Here is a 24,215-nt window from a genome sequence, read left to right as displayed (position 1 = left end):
CCCACAGCCCCATCACCCCCTGCCCACAGCCCCTGGGACCATCCCACGATGGGCACCAGGCTGGGGAGGGCTTGGGAAAACCCCTTCCACCCCTGGAAGTGTCCAAGGCCAGGTTGGACGGGGCTTGGAGGAACCTGGGCTAGTGGAAGGTGTCCCTGCCCATGGGACTGGATGGGCTTTAAGGTCCCTTCCAACCCAAACCATTCTGGAATTCTACACCTCTTTGCAGTAGCTCACCAGCAGTTCCAAGCCTTTCCCTTTCACTTGCACTGATGAATTAAATCTGTTCAAATTTGGTCAAGGGGAATAATTCATAAGGACAAAACTGTGCAAACCTTCTCAGTTCTGTCTTGCAGGAAAATTTAGCCTTTGAAACATGCTTTCATTCCAAATGGGAAAGAAGAAAAATCTTCAAAGATAATTCTGAAGTGTGATCTCCAAGATTTTTGGACTTGCACTGAATTTGTGAATGTTTGGATCAAAATTTAATTACTTTTCCCCCCCAGGTGTTGTATTATTGCACGATGAATTATTTATTTCTATTATTTTTCTTTTTCTTTCTGACAGTGCTATTAACACCTGAAGTTTACTATACCCTAAGGATGCAACAGGGGATTGGGGACATCCCTATTCCCACTGCACATCGCTGAGATCCAACACAGTTCCCACACAGTCATGGCATGTTAAACAGATCTGAGCCCCCATTTCTCGTAGGTGCTTTACCCTCACACTCAGCCTTATTCTCTCTGTCTTTTTAATTTGTCTATGGGACTAGAAAGGAATAACATCCCTTAATAAAGCCTCTGGCCAACTCCTGGTTAATTTGCCCAGCCTGACCCCCCAGCCCTGGAGTCCCTCGGGCAGGGCTTGCTCAGCCCCATCCTGCAAACAGGAGCAGCCAGATAAAAACAAGCCACTTCCTCAGAGGATGTTGTGGCTCAGCACAGATAAGCTCTAGAGACAGTCAAACATTGTTTTCTGTCTCTCTGCATGCAAGGGAGCTGGTGTTTTGCCCAAACTAACAGATTTGCAGGGATGGCTCCCGTGGATGTTGCTGACATAGATCAAAATGATGATTAGAGATGGTCCCAGACATCACTGAGGCTTTTGGCCATGTTTTTACAGGCACATTGTGCTGCAAAGACACACCCAAGGACCAAAAAGGGGCTAAGGTAACACCCTGGGGTCACAACAGAGCAAATGTCTCTTGTCCAGGTCATGGTTTTGCCAAGAAAGGTTGGAACAGATGATCCTGGAGGACCCTTCCAACCTGGTATTTATGGAATCCCAGAATGGTTTGAAGAAGGGACCTCAAAGAGCATTCATTTCCAGCCCTCCTGCAATGAGCAGGGACACCTTCCACCATACCAGGTTTCCTTGGCTCCCACGAGGGCACCAGAACTTCCCCAGTGAGACTCAGGGTCTCTCAAGCCCTTTCTTCTGTCTCCAGGCCAAAGCAAACAGTTTGCAAACACATTGAGCTTTGCTGCAGCTGCCCCATCCTCCTTGGGCACCACCTTTGAACCCTGATGACTCTGTGCCCGAGCTCCCTGCCAGGCTCCTGATGTGCTCCAGGGAGATTCACTGTTAGTTCTGGTGACATTCATGCCTTGTCCCTCACCACCTCCTCTCAAACACCACCCCCCCTCCGTGCTGCTCCTCTCTGCTGCCTCCCAGTGCTTCCCATCCTGGGATTTGGATGTGGAATTTAAATATTTACAGCCTTTTTTTTTACCCCACAGGATCATATCTCAACTTTTTGATTCATCTGTGACCCACGAAATAGTTACTCAATGATTATCTTCCCTTCCTATGAACCAAATGGGCCTCATGCTTGGATTTTACATAAATTGATGCACCACCACACTCCCTTTTCTCCCCCATTCCCGAGATTTCGGCCTCCACACTTCCCACCAACCATCTTTTCTTGCTCCTCTTGTTGCTTCTTCAGCTGCTCCATGAGCTGCTGGAATTCCTCCTCCTTCTGCTGCTCCTCCAGCAGCGTGGCGTCGTTCTGCTCAGCGTAAGCCATGGCCACCACTGCGAGGATGAGGTTGATGAGGTAGAAGGAACCAAGAAATATGACCACCACGAAGAAGATCATGTAGGTTTTCCCTGCTGAACGCAGTGTCTGTGGGAAGAGGAGGCAGGGCTGTCACGGCATCGCTTTGGCGAAGCTTCCAAGGAAATGTCCTGCACTGGGACACCCTCCCATTTGTGGGAGGAGGAAAATACTTTGCTCCCATCTTCCCCAAGGGCTGATCATTGCCCAGTGGACCCTCCTGCAGCACTGGGTTAGGAATTGTGGGAAGCAGCCATAAGTCTCAGCACAGCCCTCTTGTTCCCAGGGCTGTGAGCACGTGTGGAGATGGGACAGCACTTCATCAGTGACTCGCTTTGCTGTGAGGGGCTGATGTCCCTCAGCCCCCAACTTCTCAGGTCTCACCCTGGGGACAAGGTGGTCCTTTTCTCACTCTGGATCTGGGTATAATCCTTTCCAGAGGGCACAGGTAGCCTTGGACATAGGATTCCTTTTACCTGAACAGCCTCTGGACCCAGGTTTTGTGGTGTCTCCCTAGAGGATGACTCAATGAGGGGACAAGTGACATGTCTTATCCTCCTCACCCCCTCCCTCAGCTCAAGCCAGAGCTGCAATAAATACCCTTAAAAATCCCTGATTTCTATGACAGAGCTGACAGCACCACTGCAGCACACCTGGGCTTTGCCCTGGAAAATAAACTGCACTCTCAGGTCAGGGAACTGGATGGGACCACGCACCACCTCTGCTGATCCTGGCTGGATCCATAACCCACAAGACAAGGACCCACAAGTTTCCAGTCAATGACTTTTCACCTGTCTCAGACCAGGGGCAGCACGGAAACAAGAGGAACTCTTGCACAGGGACAGAAATGTGGTGCCTACCAGCTGGAAGAGGTTCTCCCAGAAGTCCTGTGTCATGAGGCGGAAGAGAGCCAGGAAGGCCCAGCTGAAGGTGTCGTAGCTGGTGTAGCCATAGTTGGGGTTCCTCCCTGCCTTCATGCACTCGTACCCTTCGGGGCACTTCCTGCCAAAGGAGCCGTGGGGGCAGCTGGTGTGAGACCCCCAAACTGCCCCTTCTGGCAGCCACAGCCAAACCCTCCAGCCCTGGAGACGTGGAGGTGCTCTGGGGGGACCCTTCCCACCAGGCTGATACAGTTTGGATGCCTGGGCTGATACCACCTTCCCCAAAGCTGATACAGTCAGGATGCCCTGAGAGGTACCACCTCAATCTGATATCATTGGGATGCTCCCATCAACCCCCCCAGCTGATACAGTTGGGATGCCTGGACTGATACCACCTTCCCCAAAGCTGACACCACCATGGTACCTGGACCAAATCCTCCCCCAAGCTGATCCAGTCAGGATGGCCAGATTGATACTCCCCCAGACTGATACCAGCAGGATGTTCCAACCGATACCTGCCCGAGCTGATACAGTTGGGATGCTTGGACTGATACCCCTCCAAGCTGATACAGTCAGGATGCCTGGATCCATATCTGCTCAAGCTGATACCACTGGGATGCTCCAACAGATATCCCCCCTCAAGCTGATACCATTGGGATGCTCCAACAGATATTCCCCCCTCAAGCTGATACCATTGGGATGCTCCAACAGATATCTCCCCTCAAGCTGATACCACTGGGATGCTCCAACAGATATCCCCCCTCAAGCTGATACCATTGGGATGCCCAGACCGATACCCCCCCCAGGCTGATCCATTGGGATTCCCAGACTATTCACCTGCAGAGCAACATTCCCAACCCCATCCCATCCCAAGCTGGCTGCACCACCTCCCTCATCCCCTCCCAGGGATCCAGAGGGGCCCTCAGCCCCCAGCAGGGACTGCACTCACCCGGCATCGCTGCTGTTCCCGCAGAGCAGGGCATCAAGGGCTCCCTCCAGGAAGTAGTAATTGGCTTTGGAGGTGGGGAAAGAGCAAGACATAACAATAAATAAATACATAAATTTTATTGATGATTTTCAAATTCTTAGTAGCAACTTGCTGTCAGGGAAATTCCTTGAGTCCTGAGGAATGTCACTGAATCCCAGCATTGGACATTGGGGTATCTCTTCTGACTTTACTCTTTGTGTTGGTGCTAGTTCATGGCAGTGTTTAATCAGAGGACTCCCAAGCCCATGAACAGCTTTGGAGCTGGCCAGGGTCAGGGCTCCTGGGAAAGTGGGTTAACATGTGGTCAAAGGATCAGGGCTGGCCTGTTTTGCTGGGAAAAGCAGGGCATTCCCAGGGAACAGTGAGCATGGGGAACTGCAGGAGTCCCAGAAAAACCTTGTGAAACTGCTACTGCTCCATGGCTTTTGCCTTCCTCCTGCTGCTCCCACCCCCTCCCTGGTGGAGAACCTCACCCTGCTCACAGACCAGGGCTCCTTAAAGCTCTTCCTTAGAACTCCAGTGCAGACCCAAAAACTCAAAACCAAAGAACAAACAAAATCCCCCACACTTTGGGACCAAATTTTCAAAGAAGGGGTAGGAAAGTAGCAGTTTTGGATGGCTGCCTGAGGACCTGTGCTGGTCCCACCTCTCCCTCCTTCCCCTCCCGTGGCTGTCATGGTGTTGCAATGCTCATGGGGCACTGTGGGACCTGGGGAAGGACCCAGCTATGATGCAGCTGTGAAAGTGGGTGACAAATGTCGTTCCTGCATCCTTCCCCCTGTATTTCCACCTGAAGTCCCATCTGCTCCTGCAGGGTTTGGTCTCCCTGCTTTGACCACCCCAGGGGTAGACTGTGCCCTCACTAGCAAGTGAGAGATGGAGACACTGGTTTATCCAGTGGTGAAACATTTCTGGAGGAGTTTAGCTTGTCCAGGAGGACCACATGTTCCCTGTCAAGGTGGATTTGATCCCATCTGTGCCTCCTGTGTGTGTGCACAACCTGTTTCACCCACCAGCCGCATCTCCTTGCAGAGCACCCTGGCAGGAAGATCCATGTGAGCAAACCACCTTGTTCTGGCACAGGAAGAGCAGGGAAACAGAGGAGCAAACCAGGGTGATGGGTGTGGGGAGAAGGGGTTGCATGAGCATTTACTTACCTTCATCACTGATGTAGGCCTCGAAATCAAAGGTGCTGTTGCTGGTGAAGTTGCCAATGAAGTCAGTGAAGTTGCCGGTGAAGTTACTGGCAAAGTCATCCACGAAGTCGTAAAATGTTGAGTTGACCAACGTGCCATTGTCCAGCTCCAAGTCCCCAAAGAAGGTGATGTTGGGGGGTGGCCACCGCACGCACTTCTGCCGGAGGTTGCCCATGAAGAGCTGGAGGCCGATCAGGGCGAACACGCTCAGGCAGAAAACCGTGAGGATCATGACATCTGAGAGCTTCTTCACCGACTGGATCAGAGCCCCAACGATCGTCTTCAGCCCTGAGGAGAAGTTGTGTCACCACTGAGCTAATTGCTCCTTTGCTAATTGTGGAGGAACGTGCTGTGGTGTTCCCAAAAGCTGCCGGATCTGGTGGGGATATGTGGCGTCACCAAGTTCCCCTCCCATGGGCTCAGACCCCCAGTTCTGTGTCCTGTGTCACATCCCGGCTGTCCCTCTGTCCCCACATGTTGCTGAGCAGTAAAAACCCTTCCCCCAAAACTCTCCCCCTTGGACTGGTGCTGGCCAAGCCTCCCCATCCCAACCTTGGGACATCCCGAGCCAAAGTTCATTCCAGCCTCTCAATTCCTTTGGACTTTCTGTTTCCCCCAAATGTCACAATCTGGCCTTTTTTGGCCTGAACCACTACAGTGGCACATGGAAAAGCTCTTGCTGGCCCAGCTGCACGATGCTGAGCACCTCTCTCAGCTCCAGGAAAGCCTCTGTGGTCCAACACCATGTGCTGCTGTCCCTTGGGTGGTCAGGAGCCCAGCCAGACCCTCCATCCTGATCCTTCAAGCTGGAGAATCCCCAGTGTGTCCAAGTGAAGGTGACAAAGTGACATCTGCATTAACCACCTGGATTAACTCATCTCCCCCTCCCAGCATCGCTGCTTCCTCCACAGAGGAGGCTCATCCATGGATCCTTGGTGGGCTTTGCCAGGGAGGATGGTGTTCCCATCACCCAAGGTCTGCATGGGTGATGGGTGATGCTGGGACATCCCAACATTGATCCTAAAGGAATCTCTGGGCACAGAGCTTTCTCATGTGGAGGCAGTTCTCCGAAGACATGATTTTCCAGCCCTCTCATCACGCCTGCTCCTTGCTCCCCAAACTATTTAGGTAAAACCCTGTTCTCCAAGGGTTTGTCTGTGTTGGGAAATGGCCAAGGTCAGCCATTCTCAAACCAGCTTATTTTTGCAACTGCTATTTCTGCAGGGCCTCTGGGGGATGTCATTCCCTAAAAAAGCAGCAGTTTACATTTTGCTAAATGCAATTTTTAGCCTGTTTGATGAAGGCAAAAAATGTTCAAATGTGAACCCTAAAGATCTGGAGGCTGCAGGGACACAAGAATTTATTCACCACAAGGGATTATCAGTTCCAGTTCAGTCTCGTGCTTCTTCAAGGGGTCTGAGTGATCCTTTCTGTGGGATCACTGGTTGCATCAGCTGGTACCAAAGCAGGGTGGTATCAGATTTGGGGAACAGCCATCAGAGATAACTGGTAACGTGCTCCTCACACCACAGGCAGGAGGTTTGGGGTGATATTAAACACTCACCACGTGGCTCTTGCACCCATTAAATATCTCAATCCAAGCAAACTCAGCAGTGGGGACAAAACTGAGTTTGTGGCTGCAAGAATTGAGCTACTTGGTTTATCAAGCCCATAAACCCACTGTGAGCACAAACCCCCTTAAGGCATCTCCAAGGAGCCCTAAAAATGACATCTGGCTCAGCAGGGGCTTTTCCTGCCAAACAACCCAAAAGCTGAATTTTGTGGAAAATTGTGAGCATGGAATACCTTATTTCCTCTGTTTTCTCTTAGAGCTGTCAAAAGAACAAGGGATTGCTGTGAAAGGTGGGAACATCTGAGCTCAGGGGAGGACACAGAGGGGAGAGCCCTTCCTTAAGTCCCACCTGGTATGACGGTGATGGTTTTCAAGGCGCGGAGGACGCGGAAGGTCCTGAGAGCAGAGATGTTCCCCAGGTCCACAAACTCGGTGATGTAGCTGCAGGACAGCAGAGGAAAGGGCTTCAGGGTCTCTGCCGGGCACTCAGCAGTGTCCACACCTCCTGTCATCCCCCATGCCACCAAACTCACGCCATGGAGATGACCATGAAGTCCAGCCAGTTCCACGGGTCGCGCAGGAATGTGAAGTCGTCGATGCAGAAACCTCTCGACAGGATCTTGATGAGGGACTCAAAGGTGTAAATCCCAGTGAAGGCGTATCTGGAACGGGAGCAGTGACTCGGGGGATGCTCCCCAAGGTCCAAGGGTCAGCTCAGGATGAGGTTTTGTCCACCCCTGACAATGGGACCACCCTGGGGAGCGAAGTTCTGGGGGCTGCTGGGTTTCTGGGGTTCTTCAGCACTGGGGGAGTTTTTCACCTCACCTCATAAGGTAAGTTGGGATATCTTGAGGTACCCATCCCTCTGGGGACTATTCTGCAACACCTCTGACCCCTGCTGATGTCTCAACACCTCCATGCTCTCTGTAAAGCCCCGCTGAGACCTGACTGTGCAGAACCACAGCAGGAAATGCTGGATATCCCCCTCTCACCTGGGGCAGGTTGTCCATGATCCTTGGACAGGTGGATCTGCTCACCCTCTCCAGAATGTCACCGATGACCCAACCCAGCCCAACCTGCTCTACAGTGGACTCCTGTCATGGGGCCCCCACCACGTTTTGGGTAGCTCTGAAACACTCTTTGCAATGCCTGACATGGATTCCTCCTGAGATCAAGAGGGTCACCAGCATTTTCCAGTGACACTCCTCCTGCTGTGAAGGGTGCCTGGAACTCAACACCCCTCTCTCAGCCTTGGTCCTGCCAAGCTGGGGTGGCCCCCATGGCTGGGGGAGGTCACAGGGACTTACTCCACATTCTTGGACCACGCCGGGGGGTTGTTCATGGTCATAAACACGCAGTTGGTTAAAATGGTGATCATGATGAACATGCTGAATAATTTAAAACCTGGTCAAGGAGAAATGCTGTGGCTGTTGCCTGGATCATCCCCTTCCCATGGTTATGAAGCCAAGCATCCCTGCTCCTCTTGTCCTGGCTCCCACCTGACCTGCACCCTCACCCTGACCTGCTCCTCCTGTGCCCACACTTTTCCCTTGGACCCCCTGCTCCCATGTGTGATCCTGGCCTCTTCCCTTCCTTTCTGCTCCCCTTCCTGGCTCCCTGGTGCTGGCTCTGCCTCCCTTCTTGCTCCCTGTGCTCCTTCCTCTCCATCACCCCAGGATACAGCTTTCCCTGCCTCTCTGACCCCTCTGCCACAAACATCCCCTCTTTTTCTACCCCACTCTGCTGCCACCAGAGCTCTGCTGCGATCACTTCCCACCCACCCTAGTGCCCCTCCTGCTCTTGGGGTCCTTTCCTGCCTTTCCATCTCTGCTTGTCTCACACCAAAAGCCCCAGCACTGCACAAGTTGTCTCCTCCCCTGCACTGCAGTGTCCCAGTTCCTCTCCCTTCCCTCTCCCAAATAATCCTTTGAGCTCCCCAACTCACTCACTTCCCAGGTGGGACAGGATCCCCTGACCCATAAACATTTCCCTTCCTTTCCAAGTCCCTCCAGACCTCAAACACCTTCAATCTCTTCCTAGGAAGCTTCACCACTTATATTTCTTCCCTTCTTCAACCAAACAGATTCCTCCCTTCTCCAACCAAGGCTGAGCTCTTGGTACCACCAAGGTGCCCAAAGCCTTCAATCCCCCACTCCTAAAGGACTGGTTGGCTGGTCAGTGGGTCCTGACCACGCTGGGGGGCAGCCCAAGAGGTTTCCTCACCACACCATCATGAAACCCTTCTCTCAGCCCCCTCCCAGGTCTGTTTGCACTCTGAGCACCAGGGTTTGAGCAGCAGAGCAGCATCCCAGAGATAAGGATATGAATGGACGAGCACTTTGATGGCTCCTCTGCGGATGGGGTGGAAGGGCCCCAGCATGTAGAGGGCAGGGGTGGCCGAGAAGCGGAAGATGGACTTCCCTTTGTTGAGGACTATGAATGTCTGTGAAGAGGGGAAGGAGATGGGTTAACCCTTCTGCACACCCCTGACACACCCACAGACCAAGAGCTGCTATTAGACGAGAGACCTCTATGCATGTTTGCACCTCCAAAGGCTTGGGGCTTTCCCAAGGAACAGGGAGAAGCAACCACAGTCTGGAGCTGTGGATCATCAAGAGGAGACCCTGGGGCATGGTAAAAAGCAGAGAAGGTCCCTGCTGTGGTCTTTTTCTTGGGACTTACACCTAACACCAAGCCTACCCATGGGCTGAGCTTTGCCCCTCACCTTCTTGTCCTTGTAGAAAGGGTCCAGGTCCTCCAGCGGGGTCCCGATGAGCTCCGGGGGGGGGTCACCGTAGATGAGGGGCAGGTTCTTGCCGGCTTCCAGGTCACTGCTGGGCTTGACCTCCTCTTCCTCGGGCATCTCCACATGCTGCCTCTTTATCCGGAGCGCCTCGGCCTCGGCCATGCGCTGCTCGATGGCAGCCAGCGAGGCCGGGGTGAAGGGGCGCAGGTTCTCGGGGCCCGGGATGAAGGGCAGGCTGGCCATCCTCGCATTCTGCTTCCGGGCCGGCCGTGTCCAGCCTGAGGGGACAGCGGGGGGGTTGGGGTGTTTCTGCCCAGGTGGTGGCAGGATCTCGGTGGGGTTTTTGCGAATGGGTTTGTTGCAGGAATGTTGGGCTGGAGTGAAGGGTTGTTGTGTGTGGGGCACTCTCGGACAGAGCTCCTCCTCAGGATCACAGAATGTGCTGAGTTGGAAGGGACCCACAAGGATCATCCAGTCCAACCCTTAGCCCTGCACAGGCCCATCCTCAAGAGTCACACCCTGTGCTCCAGAGGATCATCCAAACACTCCTGGAGCTCTGGCAGCCTTGGGGCTGTGCCCACTGCCCTGGGGAGCCTGGTCAGTGCCCAACCATCCTCGGGGGAAGAATCTCTTTCTAATACCCAACCTGACCCTGCCCTGACACAGCTCCAGGCCATTCCCTGGGGTCCTGTCCCTGATCCCCCCAGAGCAGAGCTCAGTTCCTGCCCCTCCTCTGCCCCTCCCCAGGAAGCTGTAACTGCAGTGAGGTCTCCCCTCAGTCTCCTCTTCTCCAGCTGAACACACCAAGTGCCCAAAACTGCCCCAATATTGCAGGTGAGGCCACCCCAGCGCAGAGCAGAGCGGGACAATCCCCTCCCTCACCCGGCTGGGGCGAGGTTAGGGTTAGTTAGAGCACCAGGTGAGCTAGTTCTCCTCCCAGACCCCCATTCCACCTCTGATCAGAAGGCCCTGTGAAGCTGAGCACCATATGAGCTGAGCAGTTGGTGTCCCTGGCACCAGCTGGATGTGTTAGACACGCGATTTCACAACCTACAACACGGCTGTTCAACAAAACAAAACACCTTGGGCAGCAGTGGCACCGCTCCAGCTGCCTCCCCTTGGCACGGCAGCAACAGCTTCCCTCCTGCTCCTCACGCGAGGGACGTGTGGTGCCCAAGGGAAGAGGTTCCTCAGCCAGAGGATCCGAGTCCTGCAGGGTCATGGCCATGTCACAGCACCCAGCCACGGGGAACACAAGGAACCTGCAGTGCTGGGTGGCTCTGCTCCCGACAACAGGGGCTTAAAGTCTTACCTTGAGCCAAAAAGCAAAGCAATAATGGCACTTTCTAATGTTACAGGGATCGGGATGAATCCCCAGACAGGAACAGGCTGGGTGGTTTAGGACAGCTAAGGATGGCTCCTCTGCAGCAGAACAACAAAAACGGTTGGAGAGGGAAAAGTGGGGAGGGGAGGAGTGGCTGCACCCGGAGGATGTGTCTGCCATGCCCCGAGAGAGGCTGAGACACCTGACACAGAGTTCCTCAACACCAGGAAGGTTCTTGCTTTGAGCCCCTGTACCTTGGTTCACCTTGATTTGCCTTGATATTGACCCATAACCACCAACTTGTGCTGGAGATGAGCCCAATATTCCTTAATGCTCAGTCTTGCTTTGCAGGGATAGTGGGATCACTGGACCTCTGTGCCTCACCCTCCCCAAAACAAGCATCCCTGTGGCAAACCAAAACTTCCCGTGATGCTGCCGAGCACCTGACCCTGAAAAGCTTTAGGAACAATACTCCTCAGAGCCCCAGCTCTGCCGTGCTGAGAGCTGCAAACCCTCAGCCCTTTGTGACTGGGGAGAACTGGACATTTACAGCCCTGATGGGAAGAGAGACTCTGGGTGCATAATGGTATTGCGACGTTCCTGTGGTGATGGTGAAGCCAGGGAATAAAGCAATGGCACAGGGAGGTCTTGATTTTGAGCAGAGCAGTGTAACTGCATTTTAGAAACCACCACAGTCCCTTGCTGTCACCGCTGAATTGAATTTTGGCACCATGGCTTTGGTGCTCATTCAAAATGCAGCTGCTGCAGGGATGGCAGCAACCTGCTGCCTTTCAGAAAGGGCAACTTTTAAAAACAAAATCAAGTAGATAGAGCGTCAATTTTTGTATTTAAATCTGTGGTCTGGAGCACAAGGGAGCTGGGGGGGCTCAGCCTGGACAAAAGGAGGCTCAGAGGGGACCTTCTGGCTCTGCAACTCCCTGACAGGAGGGGGGAGCTGGGGAGGGTCGGGCTCTGCTCCCAGGGAACAAGGGACAGGAGGAGAGGGAATGGCCTCAAGCTGTGCCAGGGGAAGTTTAGGTTGGATATTGGGAAAATTTCTCTGCAGAAAGGGTTGTTCAGCCCTGGCACAGCTGCCCAGGGCAGTGGTGGAGTCCCCATCCCTGGGGGATGTATATGTAGATGTGACACCTGGGGACATGGGTTAGTGGTGGCCTTGGCAGTGCTGGGGGATGGTTGGACTTGATGATCTCAGAGGGGTTTTACAACTCGAAGGATTCTGTGATTCTGTTTTAAGGAGGCTTTTGCCATTGCTGTACAAGGTTATTTAATATCACGAACTGAGTCACATCACTGCAAAGTGGAGTCCAGCTCCAACCCAGCTTGTGGCCCAAACTGATGCAAATCAGAGCCCAGAGCAGCTACCCTGGAAGGGCACAGCTCATCTCCCCCCAGTCCTGCTGGACTCAAAGGTGGGACCTCATCAAAGCCAGCAAGAGGAGAATTTTTGCCCCCACGTGTCTCTGTGAGGGGCTGGGATGGTGCCTGGGCAGTGGGGCAGCAGGTGCCACCACTGCTGCTCCTCATGGAATTATGCTGGATTTACACCCATTTCATGCTCTACTTGAGCAGCTCTAGAAACTTGCTCCTCAATACCAGTGGCCTCAAAGCCCAAGCCAGGAATTGGAGCTGTGTCTGGCTCTATCACCCCAAGTCCCACCAGGGATGCACTGGGGCATGGGGTCACAGAACACCTCCAGCTGGAAGGGGCCTGTTGGGATCACTGAGTCTGACTCCCTGGAGCATCATTCAGACATGCTCAAGCAGGACCCACAGGGTGGGGGTCCTTCCCTCCTCACCTTCTGGCAGCTCTGAGGACTCACAGGAGCTTGTTGCTCTGGGCAGCCTCAGTGCCCCTGGGAACAGGGTTTTGCAGAGCTGTTAGGACAAGCCTGTGCTATGGGATGTGTAGTGGGGCTGCAGCCCCTCCAGCAGCAAGGCTGCTGTCCAGCCCTTCAGTGCAGGGGGTGCTGCCTGGTCCACGCTTTCCCTGGAGCCTCCCACCCGCAGCACTGCCGTGTCCCCTCGCCGTGCCCGGCCCGTGGCTCTGCCTCCAGCTGCCACCAGCGATCAGCGCCGGGCTCAGGTTTCTGCAGCCCCATGACTCTGCTCATTCCTCTCCCGGCGGGAGAGGGAGCAGGAGGGGAGCCGGAGGGAGCAGCACCAGCTTTGCTCCTGCCCGTGTCTGCTCTTCCTCTCGCTGGGACGAAGCCATCGTGCCGTGCCGGTGGCTGATGGAGCAGAGACAGGCGTGGGTGCTGAGGGGTCAGAGAGACAGGGAAAGCTCTGTCCTCGGGTGATGGAGAGGAGGGAGCACAGGGGGCGAGAAGGGAGGCAGAGCCAGCACCGTGGATCTGGGAAGGGGAGCGTAAAGGAAGGGAAGGTGCCAGCAGGGCCATGGAGGGAGATGCTGGGGGTGGGCACCACCCCACAAGGGTATACTGGGAGGCCTCAAAGGGGATGTTGCCCTGAGTATGAAAATGCTTCCTGGCTTTTCGGGGTCTTTTGCAGCACCTGGTCCTGCTCTGATCCCTCTGTGTCCACACAGAGATAGGTGGGTTAACAGAGCTTTTGATATTTGGTATTGTTAGTGTTAGAAAATATCTTGTGACTTAATAATATTGTAATGTAAGCTTGTGCCGTAGAGGGGATCCCTAGTTACTTATTTTAGCATAGATTCTCTTATCTGACATAAGTTAGCCCATTAAGGGGGAGGGAGTTGTGAGGAAATTTAAATTTTTTAGGTATAGAGCTTTGATGCACTCTCTGGTGATGGCTGCTCATAGGCCCACAGACAAGGTGTAGTTTAGTTTAGTGGGATGACTCCAGGGATCAAACACGGGACTTAAGCCCATGCCCAGCTCCCACACACCACAGCCCTGCAGCCACCAGCATCTCTGGTCGATTGTTGCTTCCAAAAAGAGGAGCCAAGAGCCGAACACAGGCTGTGTGAGGGGCTCAGCCCAGCCCCTCTGTCTCCCCCAGTTCCCACACCAGAGGGGGTGGGACACAGACAGCCCGGTCCCACCACCCCACGAGAGGTGTCTCACCCTGGGACCAGCCTCCCTGGCCATGGGGATGGGGTGAGCAGCCCCTGCTCCCAGCCTGGCACATCCTGGCACATTTGTAGCAGCTCCTATAAATAACTCAGATCAAACTCTTTGCCTCTCCAATAGGTAAAAGCAGTTCAGGCCCAGAGACAGGAGCTGCCCTGGGCACGAATCACCCCCGTGGTCTCACGGGGCTCTGCCCCAGCTCTCCAAGACCTGGGACCTCTGAGGGTTCTGAATTAAAGGCAGACTCCTGCCCATTGATTATTCTGCTGAGAAATCAGTCATGAGCTCTGATCTGCTATTTATTGCCTTCTTAAATTTTGGCAGCCCAGCCAAGCTGGGTAACTCCTTTATGCTGTGACACACGTGAGCTGCAGCTTTTGGACACACCTCCTGTGGCACACCAGGGATGAGCATCTCACCCCCCAGTCCAGCATCAGCAATTACCAGCAGGCAAATGGGAGCAGCTTCTTGCTCAGAAGTGCCTGGCCTTGACTTGGAAAGAAATTCAGTTTCCTCTGATATTTTTGGTGCTCTGAGGCAACACATAAATGAATCAGCCTCCGAAATAACAGGGGTGGTTTGGGAGGTACCAGAGGTGCTGGTTCTGTTTAACCAGCACAGATGGGAGGGTCCTGTCTGAGACTGCTGGGACAGTCACCTCACCCAGAGCTGGCACTTCATCCCTGCACAGAAAATAACCTCCTGTGGGCTGAGGAAGAGGGGGAAGGATGTTCTTGGCTGTTGCATACAGACACGTGGGGGACAAAGAGTGGCTGGGGTCACCCTGGCCCTGGGGCTCTGCTCCTCCCTCTGCTCTGGGAGAGCATCTGCAAACCTGGAGTCTCCTGGGGAATCAGTCCAGAGGGATGCAGTTGTTTCCCCACCATACTCAGGGCTGGGTTAACAAGGACAGACACAACTGGGGGTGTTACAAGTGAAGACAAGTTGCTCCTGAGAGATCTCAGCCCTATGGATACCCAGAACTTGGGAGGCAGCAGTGGGACCCCCTGACCATCTGCAGCATTCAAACACAGCTCAAGGGGCTATAAGTTAAGTTTAACCCATAAACCTGCCCTGCCAGATTCAGCCACATAACAGGTCACACTGTAAAAACACCAGAGAGACCAATAGGGACATAAATCCAAGTGAGAAGACAACCAGAATGGCCACGAGCAGGTGTAAATCAGCTTCACTCAGCAAGAACCAGCAGAGCCAGGTGATGCTCAGCCAAGTGCTCCCAGTGCCCAGCACGGGGGCCCTGGAGCAGGGATTAGTGAGGAACAAGGGGCTCGTGTGACAAAGGAAATGAGCGGGGGACAGATGGTGCCAAGTGAGCCCAGGGCTGGCCCACACTGCTGGAGTTGTGTTAGCACCAGGGGAAATGAGCCAGCACCCAGCAGCTCAGGAAACCAGACCCACACACAGCCCAAACCCATCCCAGCACAAGCAAAGCCCAATCCTGCAGCACCCCCTCCTTTGCTACCTGCAGCCCAGAACCTCCTGGGAGGCACCACTTCCACCCCCAGCAGCACCCAGAGTCTGAGGCACACAGGATAACCCAACCCTCTGCATCCCATTTATGCCCATGGGGACACCCCGGGGTGGGGCAGGACAGTGCCATGGTGACCAGCTGGCCCTGAGAGGTTTGGGGATGAGTCACAGCTCAGCCATGGGTGACATGTGTCCCAAGGGCTGCCACAAACACCATCCGCACTCCCTGCTGCACATCCCCACCGGCCCAGGAGGAGACTTGCAGGCCAAAAAGCCAATTGTGTCCTGGGCTGACCCCCAGCACTGTGGGCAGCAGGTGAGGGGGGGATTCTGCATCCAACTCTGGGGCCTCCAACGTAAGAGGGATGTGGAGCTGCTGGAACGAATTCAGAGGAGGCCCCGGAGATGCTCCAAGGGCTGGAGCCCCTCTGCTCTGGAGCCAGGCTGGGAGAGCTGGGGGGGTTCACCTGGAGAAGAGAAGGATCCAGGGAGACCTGAGAGCCCCTTGCAGGGCCTGAAGGGGCTCCAGGAGAGCTGGGGAGGGACTTGGGACAAGGGATGGAGGGACAGGACACAGGGAATGCCAGAGGGCAGGGATAGATGGGATATTGGGAAGAAATCCTTCCCTGGGAGGGTGGGGAGGCCCTGACTCAGGTTGCCCAGAGGAGCTGTGGCTGCCCCTGGATCCCTGGAAGTGTCCAAGGCCGGGTTGGACGGGGCTTGGAGCAACCTGGGCTGGTGGAAGGTGTCCCTGGCCATGGCAGGGGGTGGAATGAGATGGTCTTTAAGGTCCCTTTCAACCCAAACCATTCCATGATTCCAAGACCCCTGAGCCATGCCTTGGGTCTTGCTCTCCCAACCCATGAATCCTCCTTAGTGGGTCCCCTCTCCACCCCTGCACACATTAAACAGGTTTGAAAAACCCCAAATCCCATGGACTAGGAGGCCCCTGCCAGGAGAACATGCATTTGTTTCAAACCCAGCCAAGGGCACGGACACTTGGTATGGTCAGGACAGCACAAATGTACGGGGTGACAAAAAACTTGGCTGTAAGGTCTGATGGTTGAAGAAAGAAAAAACCTTCCAGCACGATCCTATGGGGTGTCACGGCTTGAAAAAGTCCTCTGGTGTGATTATTGGTTTATTTCCTACTGTAATTTCCATAAATTTGGGGGAAAAAAAGTGGGAAAACTGAAAAAATCTAATGTAAAATGGGTTTTTTTTCTGTCCACAAATAGCACTGGGGGTGGAGAGATTCACGCTGAGTCCTGCAGGTGGGGGATTTACCGGCTGCTGAGCAGGGCCTGGAGCCACATTACTGTTTTCAGGATTATATGTATTTCTGTCAGTAACTCAGATAAACACCCTCAGTTGTGCCAGACAAAACGAGCCATTTTATAAACAAGTTTACACCCCTTTCTGCAACATGATAATGAGCCATTTAAGAGTCTGATGTTTACCATCCCCCGATAAATTGTCATCCCTTAGTGGTTTGCTGTGACTAGTTTACAAACACCATCTGGAAAGATAAGTGAAGTCTCCAAAATTTTCTTCTGCAAAAAAATGGCTCCTACAACACTGCTGTGGGATGCTGGGTCTCCACCACTGTGGCAGTTCTAGAAATCCACTGTATTTTTAGGCTGCTTTGCTGTAAAAGCAGAGGGGGCTCAGTTTTCACAAGGAGGAAACAACACCAATGAGGAAATCAGGAGTCACCCCAAGCCTTTTCCCACTCTGTTATCGAATAGTAGTTGGCTCAGAAGAGTTAGAGAATGAGAAAAAAGAATTAGTTTTTCATTTTTCAGCATTATTCTTTGAATTCCTGGGGTTTTAAAGCGCTCGGCAGAGCAGCCCCTTGGGCTGGGTGGCTCAGGCACCTCTGGCTGCCGTCAGTGACACGTCCCCTGTGCTGCCTCCTGTCACCACCGTGGCTTTTTACCCTCCTCTGGGTGGGGTTTGTTCCTGTGCCTGAAGTGTGGCCCAAGCCAAGTGTGCCAGCAGGAATGTGGGATGCTTCCAACAGCATCCGTCATCCCGAGGCGCCGGATGAATCTGTGCTGCTGCAACCCCCCCTTAACCCCAGCGAAAGGGATGGCCTGAAAGCCTTTGGAAAATAATTCCAGAGTGAGCCCAACAACAGGAGATGCCTTTCCCCAGCCAGAACAGGGGTACTGAGATGCTGCAGCAGGTTCCTGCTCCCCACGTGCCACCACAGTCCCCCAGGGGGGTCCAGACCAGCCAAGGCCACTCGTTGTGTGCTACCACAGGTCACACACCCCTGGTGTGGCTGCCTGGGCCAAATTCAAGAGGTGGAGAGGGACTTTAGACACAGACCTGGAGTGCCAGGGCAAAGGGGAATGGCTTCCCACTGAGAGAGAGTAGGGTTAGATGGGATATTGGGAAGGAATTCCTCCCTGTGAGGGTGGGGAGGCCCTGGCACAGGTTGCCCAGAGAAGCTGTGGCTGCCTCATCCCTGGAAGTGTCCAAGGCCAGGTTGGACAGGGCTTGGAGCAACCTGGGCTAGTGGAAGGTGTCCCTGCCCATGGCAGGGGAGTGAAACGAGATGATCTTTAAGGTCCCTTCCAACCCCAATTATTCCATGACTCTGTGATTTTAAGCACACAGTGAATGAGTTTCCTGCTGAGGGACTGATGCTGCTCTGCTGGTTTCTGCCTGCTGGAGACTGCCTGTCTTGAGCAAACCAAGAGGAGACCTCCTAGCATGCTCCAGCCCCTTTCCTGGCAACAGCCAACCCACTCCATCCTTGTGATGCATCCTGGGACAAGGACACCAGTGAGCCGAGGGCTGTGCCAGCGCTGGGGGATTTACGAGGAGGAGAAGGACACAACGCACAACCCTGAGTGTCACAGCCCATTGCAGCAGCACCTTCCACGGGGTCCCCACCACCACGACTGCTCTGCACCTGCCAAACAAGGTGCAGCTCCCTGGCCCCAGCTCCTTGGAAAGACACAGCCGAGCCCATCCTGCCACGGGCGGATTTGACGGGGAGTCAAATCCTTAATGCTCAACATGCTGAGGGGGCACCAGCCCCCCTGGGACATAAACCACTGTCCCCCCGAAATTATGAGCCCTGCAGAGAAAATCCTGAGCCCTGCAGGTGCCGCCAGCATCATAAGCCACGTGGAAATTAATTACATACGATTCCCTGAGTTTTGCTGTCCTGGAGTTGCCGGGGACTGTGGCACTCGATGCCCGTGTGCCCACAGCCCACCCCAGGGTACCTGCTGTGCTGGGGGCGGGGGTGGCACACACAGCCCGGGAGCTGTGAAGTCCTGGGATACTCTCCCCGGCCACAGATGGAAATAGGAGGTTGCAACACCCTGCAGCAACGCACTAACCCCCTCCTGCCCGGAGCGGGGGATGTCACCACATCCCTCCCTCCCGCCATCCCGCTGTCCCTGCTGACCCCCGGGAGGGGATCGCTGCAAAGGGGACACCGGGGTGGAGGGCGATTTGGGTTTATTTTGGGGGTGGGGGTGGGGGGGTGGCAGAGGTGGAGGCTCGAGCAGGCGGGGAAGGGTTAAAGAGGGGACCCTGCGCTTGCCCACTGCCCACTGCCGGCACTCGGGTGTCATCCCAAGCTCCTGCTCCTCCCTGCCGGCAGCTCTCGTGTCAGGCTTGGAAAAGATCTGAGCTGTGCTGCGAAGGCAGCGAGGGGACAGCGTGGGGGAAGGGAGGATGGCGCGGGGCTGGAATGACCTGCTATCCCCCCGGGGTCCCCCACACTCGGGAAGCACGGGGGGCAGGGATGCAGCACCTCCAAGGGATGCCAGAATTGACACCGGCTCCCACAGGGATCACCGACACAGCACTGGCAGCAGGTCTGGGACCTGCTGCTCCTGTGGGATTTGCAATATCCCTGCAGCATCCCAGGGCTGCCCGTTTTCCCATCGCAGCCTCTGTACCCCAATACCCTGCACCAGACACCCTGAAAATCAGGACCAGCACGGGGCACCTGCAGCTGTCACAGCCCTCTGGGTGCTGACCCCCACACCACCACTCCTGCCCTCCAGCTCCCAAGGGATGCCATTCAAATCCACATGGAGATGGAGAATGAAGACCCAAAGATGAGATATTCCAAGGGCTGTGTGAGTAACCAAGGAAGGAGGCAGCTGGACAGGCACAGGCACAGAGCCTGGGCACCCTTCCCACTATCTCCGCAGCTACAGCTGGGATCTTTGCCCTCACAATTCCCCAAAGCATCCACCACTTTCTCCCCCTTCCTCCCCTGCACAGAAACGACCTCATTAGTCCAACCTGGAAACAGAAACGATGATGGATTTCTCTTCATGACCCGCTGCTGCTCGCTCTCCTACCCCAAATCCAGCAAATCTCCGAATGAAGCTGGAGCTGACCAAAAAGCTCCACAGAGCCCTTCTGTCTTGACCTTCTGCCCACATCAGAAAACAGAACATTCTGTTCAAATATTAGCACTACAGAGTCAAGGCAGGACTTTGTGCTATTTAACCAGTTCCTGTAAATACGCTCTTTTGGCCCCAAAACCATTTTCAATCAGGCATTTTCCTGGCAAGGACTGGAGGAGGCGGTTCCGGCACTCAGGGCATCAACCCACTCAGGATCTCTCCTGTGTGACGGGACTGACTGGGATTTCCTGCTGCTCCAAGGACTTTATGGAGTTGTTGCCTCCCTGAAGTTCAATTCTTTGCCACATTCCCAGGCTGATCCCTGACAGCTCCATCAGCGGCAGTGTGGGCAGGGGAGGAAATGCTTGTGCTTATCTGCAAACTTCACTCTGCAACTGAGCCCCGGCTGTGGGGAGTGAGGGAGCAGTGAGGGATGGGGGTCAGGGGAGCTGATTGCCCCTGGATAAACCCCAGAACGTCACGAGGTGCAACGTCCTGCCCGTGCAGCGAGTGATGGAAGCCGGCACAGCCACAGGCACTTGGGGAATACAGCACCCAAAAACGAGCTGAATCCCACCCTGGCACTGCCTGTTTTTCTGCTTCCCGTGAACCCCACATTGGGCTCATCCCACCTCCCCGGCACCCCAAAGCTTTGGGCTGTGCCTGTGCCCCCGCGGCCCCCGTGTGTGAAAGGCCTCCCACCCCTGTGCCATCCCATCACTGCCATTCCAGCACGGCAGAGGGGTCCCACCTCCTCCCCTTCTCCCCACAGGGGTCCCTCCCTGCTGCCCCACGGGGGACAGTGGCTCTGCAGGGACAGGTGCCTTCCCGAAAGGAGACACTAAGAAGCACCCGCAGACCTTTCCTGCAACCTTGGCTTGGCCAAGCCGAGGTTTATATTTAGACCTCCAGGAGGAGAAGCCAGGAGAAAGGCGACTTGCGACTTTTAAGCCCTGCCTGTAGCTCCCCTGCTCCGGGTGGGAAGGTGGCTCAGAAACCAGTTGCCCGTCACGTCCCTGACCGTCCCCTCTCGTCCCGGCACAGGTCAGTGGCCACTGAGGGTCCCCTGGCTGCTGGCACACTCCTCCCCATGCCCTGCCTGCACCTTTGAGGGGACTTTCTCCCCTCTCACCAGTTGTTTTCCATGCAGGGGGGTCCAGCAGGTGCCTACAGCTCTAAATACCACCCCAGTGACTCTGGGGGGTGTCCTGCTCCCATCCACCTCCGGCACTCGGACTGCACACCCCAGGCATTGCTTACACACTGCAGGCACAGCGAGAATGGCAAACCTGGGGACATCCAAGACCCCATAGACCCTGCCCGGGTGAGCAGGCAGCAGCCCAGGGCCTCACCCAGTACTTACTGTTGGGTGGAGAGAGAGCGAAATCCCAAGGAAGAGACTTTTTGGGGCCAGAATTTCCCTCTCCCTTCGACTCCTGGAGGAGGCTTTGGCTCCGCGAGTGCCTGTTGGCAGAGCAGCTGCCGCTGCTGTCAGATGGTCATGAGTGAAACCTGAGGACATGCGGGGTCCTTCAGGTAGCCTCGGCCCGTCTCAGCTGTGTCGTGTGTCCCCCCCCTCCCCGCGCCGATCCCGGGGCCGGCGGCGCCCGCAGCCCCCGCAGCCGCATCTCCCGCAGCTCGGGGGGTCCTGCCCGAGGGGACCACCCTGCCCTGGCCATGCTCCCGGCCGGGGAAGCGGGGTCCCAGAGGTGGAGGTGGCTCTGGGCTGGCTTCGGCACCACATGGGACGTGGGGGAGCTGGAGGGGAGGTGGAGGCGACCCTGGCCAGCACCTCCCCGCCGGTCTCTCCCAGCAGTGACAGGCAACTGGAAAGAGCAGCGGGACAACTGCGAGGGCGGGGGGTGGGGGACAGTCGGTGCCAACCCCGCTGCCAATGTTGTCTCCAAGCCCGTGGCTCTTTGGGAACGGTATTCCCATTGTGCAGCACCCAGCGCTGACTGTGGCTCCTCCTCACACACGAGGGGTGTCTGGCAGTTTTTTCTCCACCCCCCCACACCCACCCTCTTGCACCAGCACCGCGTTCCTTTGCACACCAGGAGCATCCCATGGCCAGAGCCACACGGGGTCACTGTGCTGTGACACCAACACACCTCACCCTGTGTCCTCACTGCGTGTCCTGCCCATGAGGAACCCCGGGGGATCTGAGCCAGAACCAGGGTGACACAGAAATGGGGGGTTTGCCATGGGGTTGTCTCCCCTCATGCCCTTCCTGATGCTTTTGGGTGCTCCTGACGTGCCCAAGCAGTTCTGGGGGTACACAAGGTGCTTGGTGGGCACCCACGGTGCTTGGTGGGCACCCAGGGTTAGGAGGAGAGCACAGAGGGACACCCAGCTTGCAGGGCTCACCCCTTTTGGGGTGCTCAGGGCTGTGTTGAGGGTGGACCAACCACCCCAGCGCTCAGCCTGGTCAAAAGGGGCTCATCATCTCTCCAATACCACTGTCTCTGTCCCTTCTGCTGTCCCAAAACACTCCATAGGGACTTTCCAATGTTGGTGTGGGCTTTAGTGGAGCTGCAGCACCTCTCCTCCCTAGCCTGGCATCCCTCCCTGGTGATTTCCCAAGGCAATCCCCTTCCCTGCCTCCAGCCCCTCACCCTGGGGCTCTTTGTCATCACCAGCATCCTACACAGTCCATAAAACCAGGGCCAAGACTGCAGACCTGAGCACCCAGGGAGCTGGGAAGTGAAGTTTTAGCTCAAGTCTGCTTCTCAAGATAATTTTCCTTTTCTATTCCCAACCATGTGAATGAGGCAGCACAGGAGCCCGGGTTTGGCTTCTGGGAGAGAGGTGGTGCAGAATTAGCTCTGCACAGGGAATGCCAAGGTGTGCTTCGGGAGGTGTAACTTTGATTTCTTCAACTAAAAACCAACCCCAGGGCTCTTCTTGATGACTTGGAGCCTCAGCCAGGCTCGGAGTGGATAAAGCCAAGGGAAGGAGAGAGTGAAGAGCCGCATGTCAGCTCCCAGGGGATTGCTGCAAGGCAGGGATTGCACCAGGAGCCTGTTGGGAGCCCAGCAGCAAAGCAACAGCCCCTATCCATGGGAAAAGAACACCCCCTGTTCATCCAGGGGTCAGTGGTTTTGGCTGGTGAGGAGAGAAGGGACAGGGAACATCCTCCTGCTGTGGCTGTGGGGACTTTCCACTTGCTCCGTTGGTTGCAGCAGGAAATTCAGAGGAAGTTTGGGGGGTTCCAGCAGCTGCAGCTGCCCCAAGCCCAGCCTTGTCACCACTGGGAAGCCTGTGATAGCTGCACATCTGTTTTTACTTTGCCTAGAGCCCAGAGAAATTCAGGCTGGAATGAGGCACATGAGTGTGGAAACTCTGGGATGTGGCTCCTGCCCTTCTGGGGGCACCACAGGGTGCTCAGCCCAGAACTGAGGGAGCACAAGGGCACTGCCCCTGTCCCCCTGCACAGGAATGGGAACGTGGGGTACCCAGAGGTACTCACAACATGAATTTGGGTGGGAAAAATGTGTTCTTGGTGTGACAGGGTGGGACAAGGGCAATGCTTGGTCCAGCCTGAGGGACCCTGAAGTGTTTGAGGTACCTGGGCTTGTGATCCTGGATGCATCATGGAATCCCAGAATCCCAGAATGAGTTGAGTTGGAAGGGACCTTAAAGACCATCTCATTCCACTCCCCTGCCATGGCCAGGGACACCTTCCACTAGCCCAGGTTGCTCCAAGCCCCGTCCAACCTGGCCTTGGACACTTCCAGGGATCCAGGGGCAGCCACAGCTTCTCTGGGCAACCTGTGCCAGGGCCTCCCCACCCTCACAGGGAAGGATTTCTTCATGATATCCCATCTCACCCTGCCCTCTGGCAGTAGGAAGCCATTCCCCCTTGTCCTGTCATTCCAGGCCCTGTCCAAAGTCCCTCCCCAGCTCTCCTTCACTGCCAGAACCGTGGGACTGGCAGCATCCCTGGGGCTCTGTGGGATCAGTCTCTGCTGGTCTCTGTGCAGGCAGGAGCTGGGCAGAGTTGGAGCTGCCTGCACAGGGAAGGGAGGAAACGAGCTGCCCCAGCGAGCCGGGGCACGGGGAGGGTGAATTCCCCAAGCTGCAGAACCGGGAACATCCCGGAGCTGGGATGAAAGAGGGGATGCAAGCACAGGGCACCCTCTGCACCCAGCCAGGGTGGCCTGGCAGTCCCGGGAGGAGCAGGGGGTGCAGGCAGGGAACGAAGCATCAGGCAGAGGCACAGCGCTCCCAGCCCTCAGCCCTGTTCCCATCCCTGACGCTGATTAACCTCTCCTGGCCAGGGCTGTCGGGAGCGATCCTGGGGGGTCCCAGCTCTTTCCAAAGCCTTGGGATGCACATTCCCCCAAAGCAGTGTGCTGTCTTACCTTAATCCCTGGGTTCTTCCAGTAGGCTGGAGCCAGTGGGCGTTGGCACCCCCGGGATGGGCCGGGTCCCCCCGCCGGCTGTGCCCGTGCTCCGTGCGGGGACACCCTGATCCGGTGTCGGTGCCTGTGCA

At 55.5% G+C, this 24,215-nt stretch overlaps 1 protein-coding gene across 2 annotated transcripts in view; it reads right to left on the bottom strand.

Annotated features, from left to right (window-relative positions):
• Positions 1 to 21,230, bottom strand: part of SCN4A (sodium voltage-gated channel alpha subunit 4) — a 45,563-nt gene extending 24,333 nt beyond the window's left edge. Inside the window, exons 1-10 of one of the 2 annotated variants that reach the window (XM_027701699.1) lie at positions 21,084 to 21,230; positions 9,426 to 9,724; positions 9,025 to 9,143; positions 8,008 to 8,097; positions 7,234 to 7,362; positions 7,050 to 7,141; positions 5,089 to 5,415; positions 3,893 to 3,956; positions 2,923 to 3,064; positions 1,919 to 2,131 (exon numbers count right to left, since the gene is read on the bottom strand). In XM_027701699.1, the coding sequence (XP_027557500.1) occupies positions 1,919 to 2,131; positions 2,923 to 3,064; positions 3,893 to 3,956; positions 5,089 to 5,415; positions 7,050 to 7,141; positions 7,234 to 7,362; positions 8,008 to 8,097; positions 9,025 to 9,143; positions 9,426 to 9,689 (1,440 nt within the window). In that variant the 5' untranslated portion in view covers positions 9,690 to 9,724; positions 21,084 to 21,230. Of the gene's footprint in view, positions 1 to 1,918; positions 2,132 to 2,922; positions 3,065 to 3,892; positions 3,957 to 5,088; positions 5,416 to 7,049; positions 7,142 to 7,233; positions 7,363 to 8,007; positions 8,098 to 9,024; positions 9,144 to 9,425; positions 9,725 to 19,613; positions 19,736 to 21,083 lie in introns of those variants that run through there. The other variant, XM_027701698.1, reaches the window with a different exon arrangement.
• Between the last annotated feature and the right edge of the window lie 2,985 nt (positions 21,231 to 24,215).

This window comes from Neopelma chrysocephalum, unplaced genomic scaffold, assembly GCF_003984885.1.
Source record: "Neopelma chrysocephalum unplaced genomic scaffold, ASM398488v2 Primary Assembly neopelma1_165, whole genome shotgun sequence".
Lineage (NCBI taxonomy): Eukaryota > Metazoa > Chordata > Aves > Passeriformes > Pipridae > Neopelma > Neopelma chrysocephalum.
Note: the sequence above shows the minus strand (reverse complement) of the source record. Positions and strands in the feature narration are given on the sequence as shown.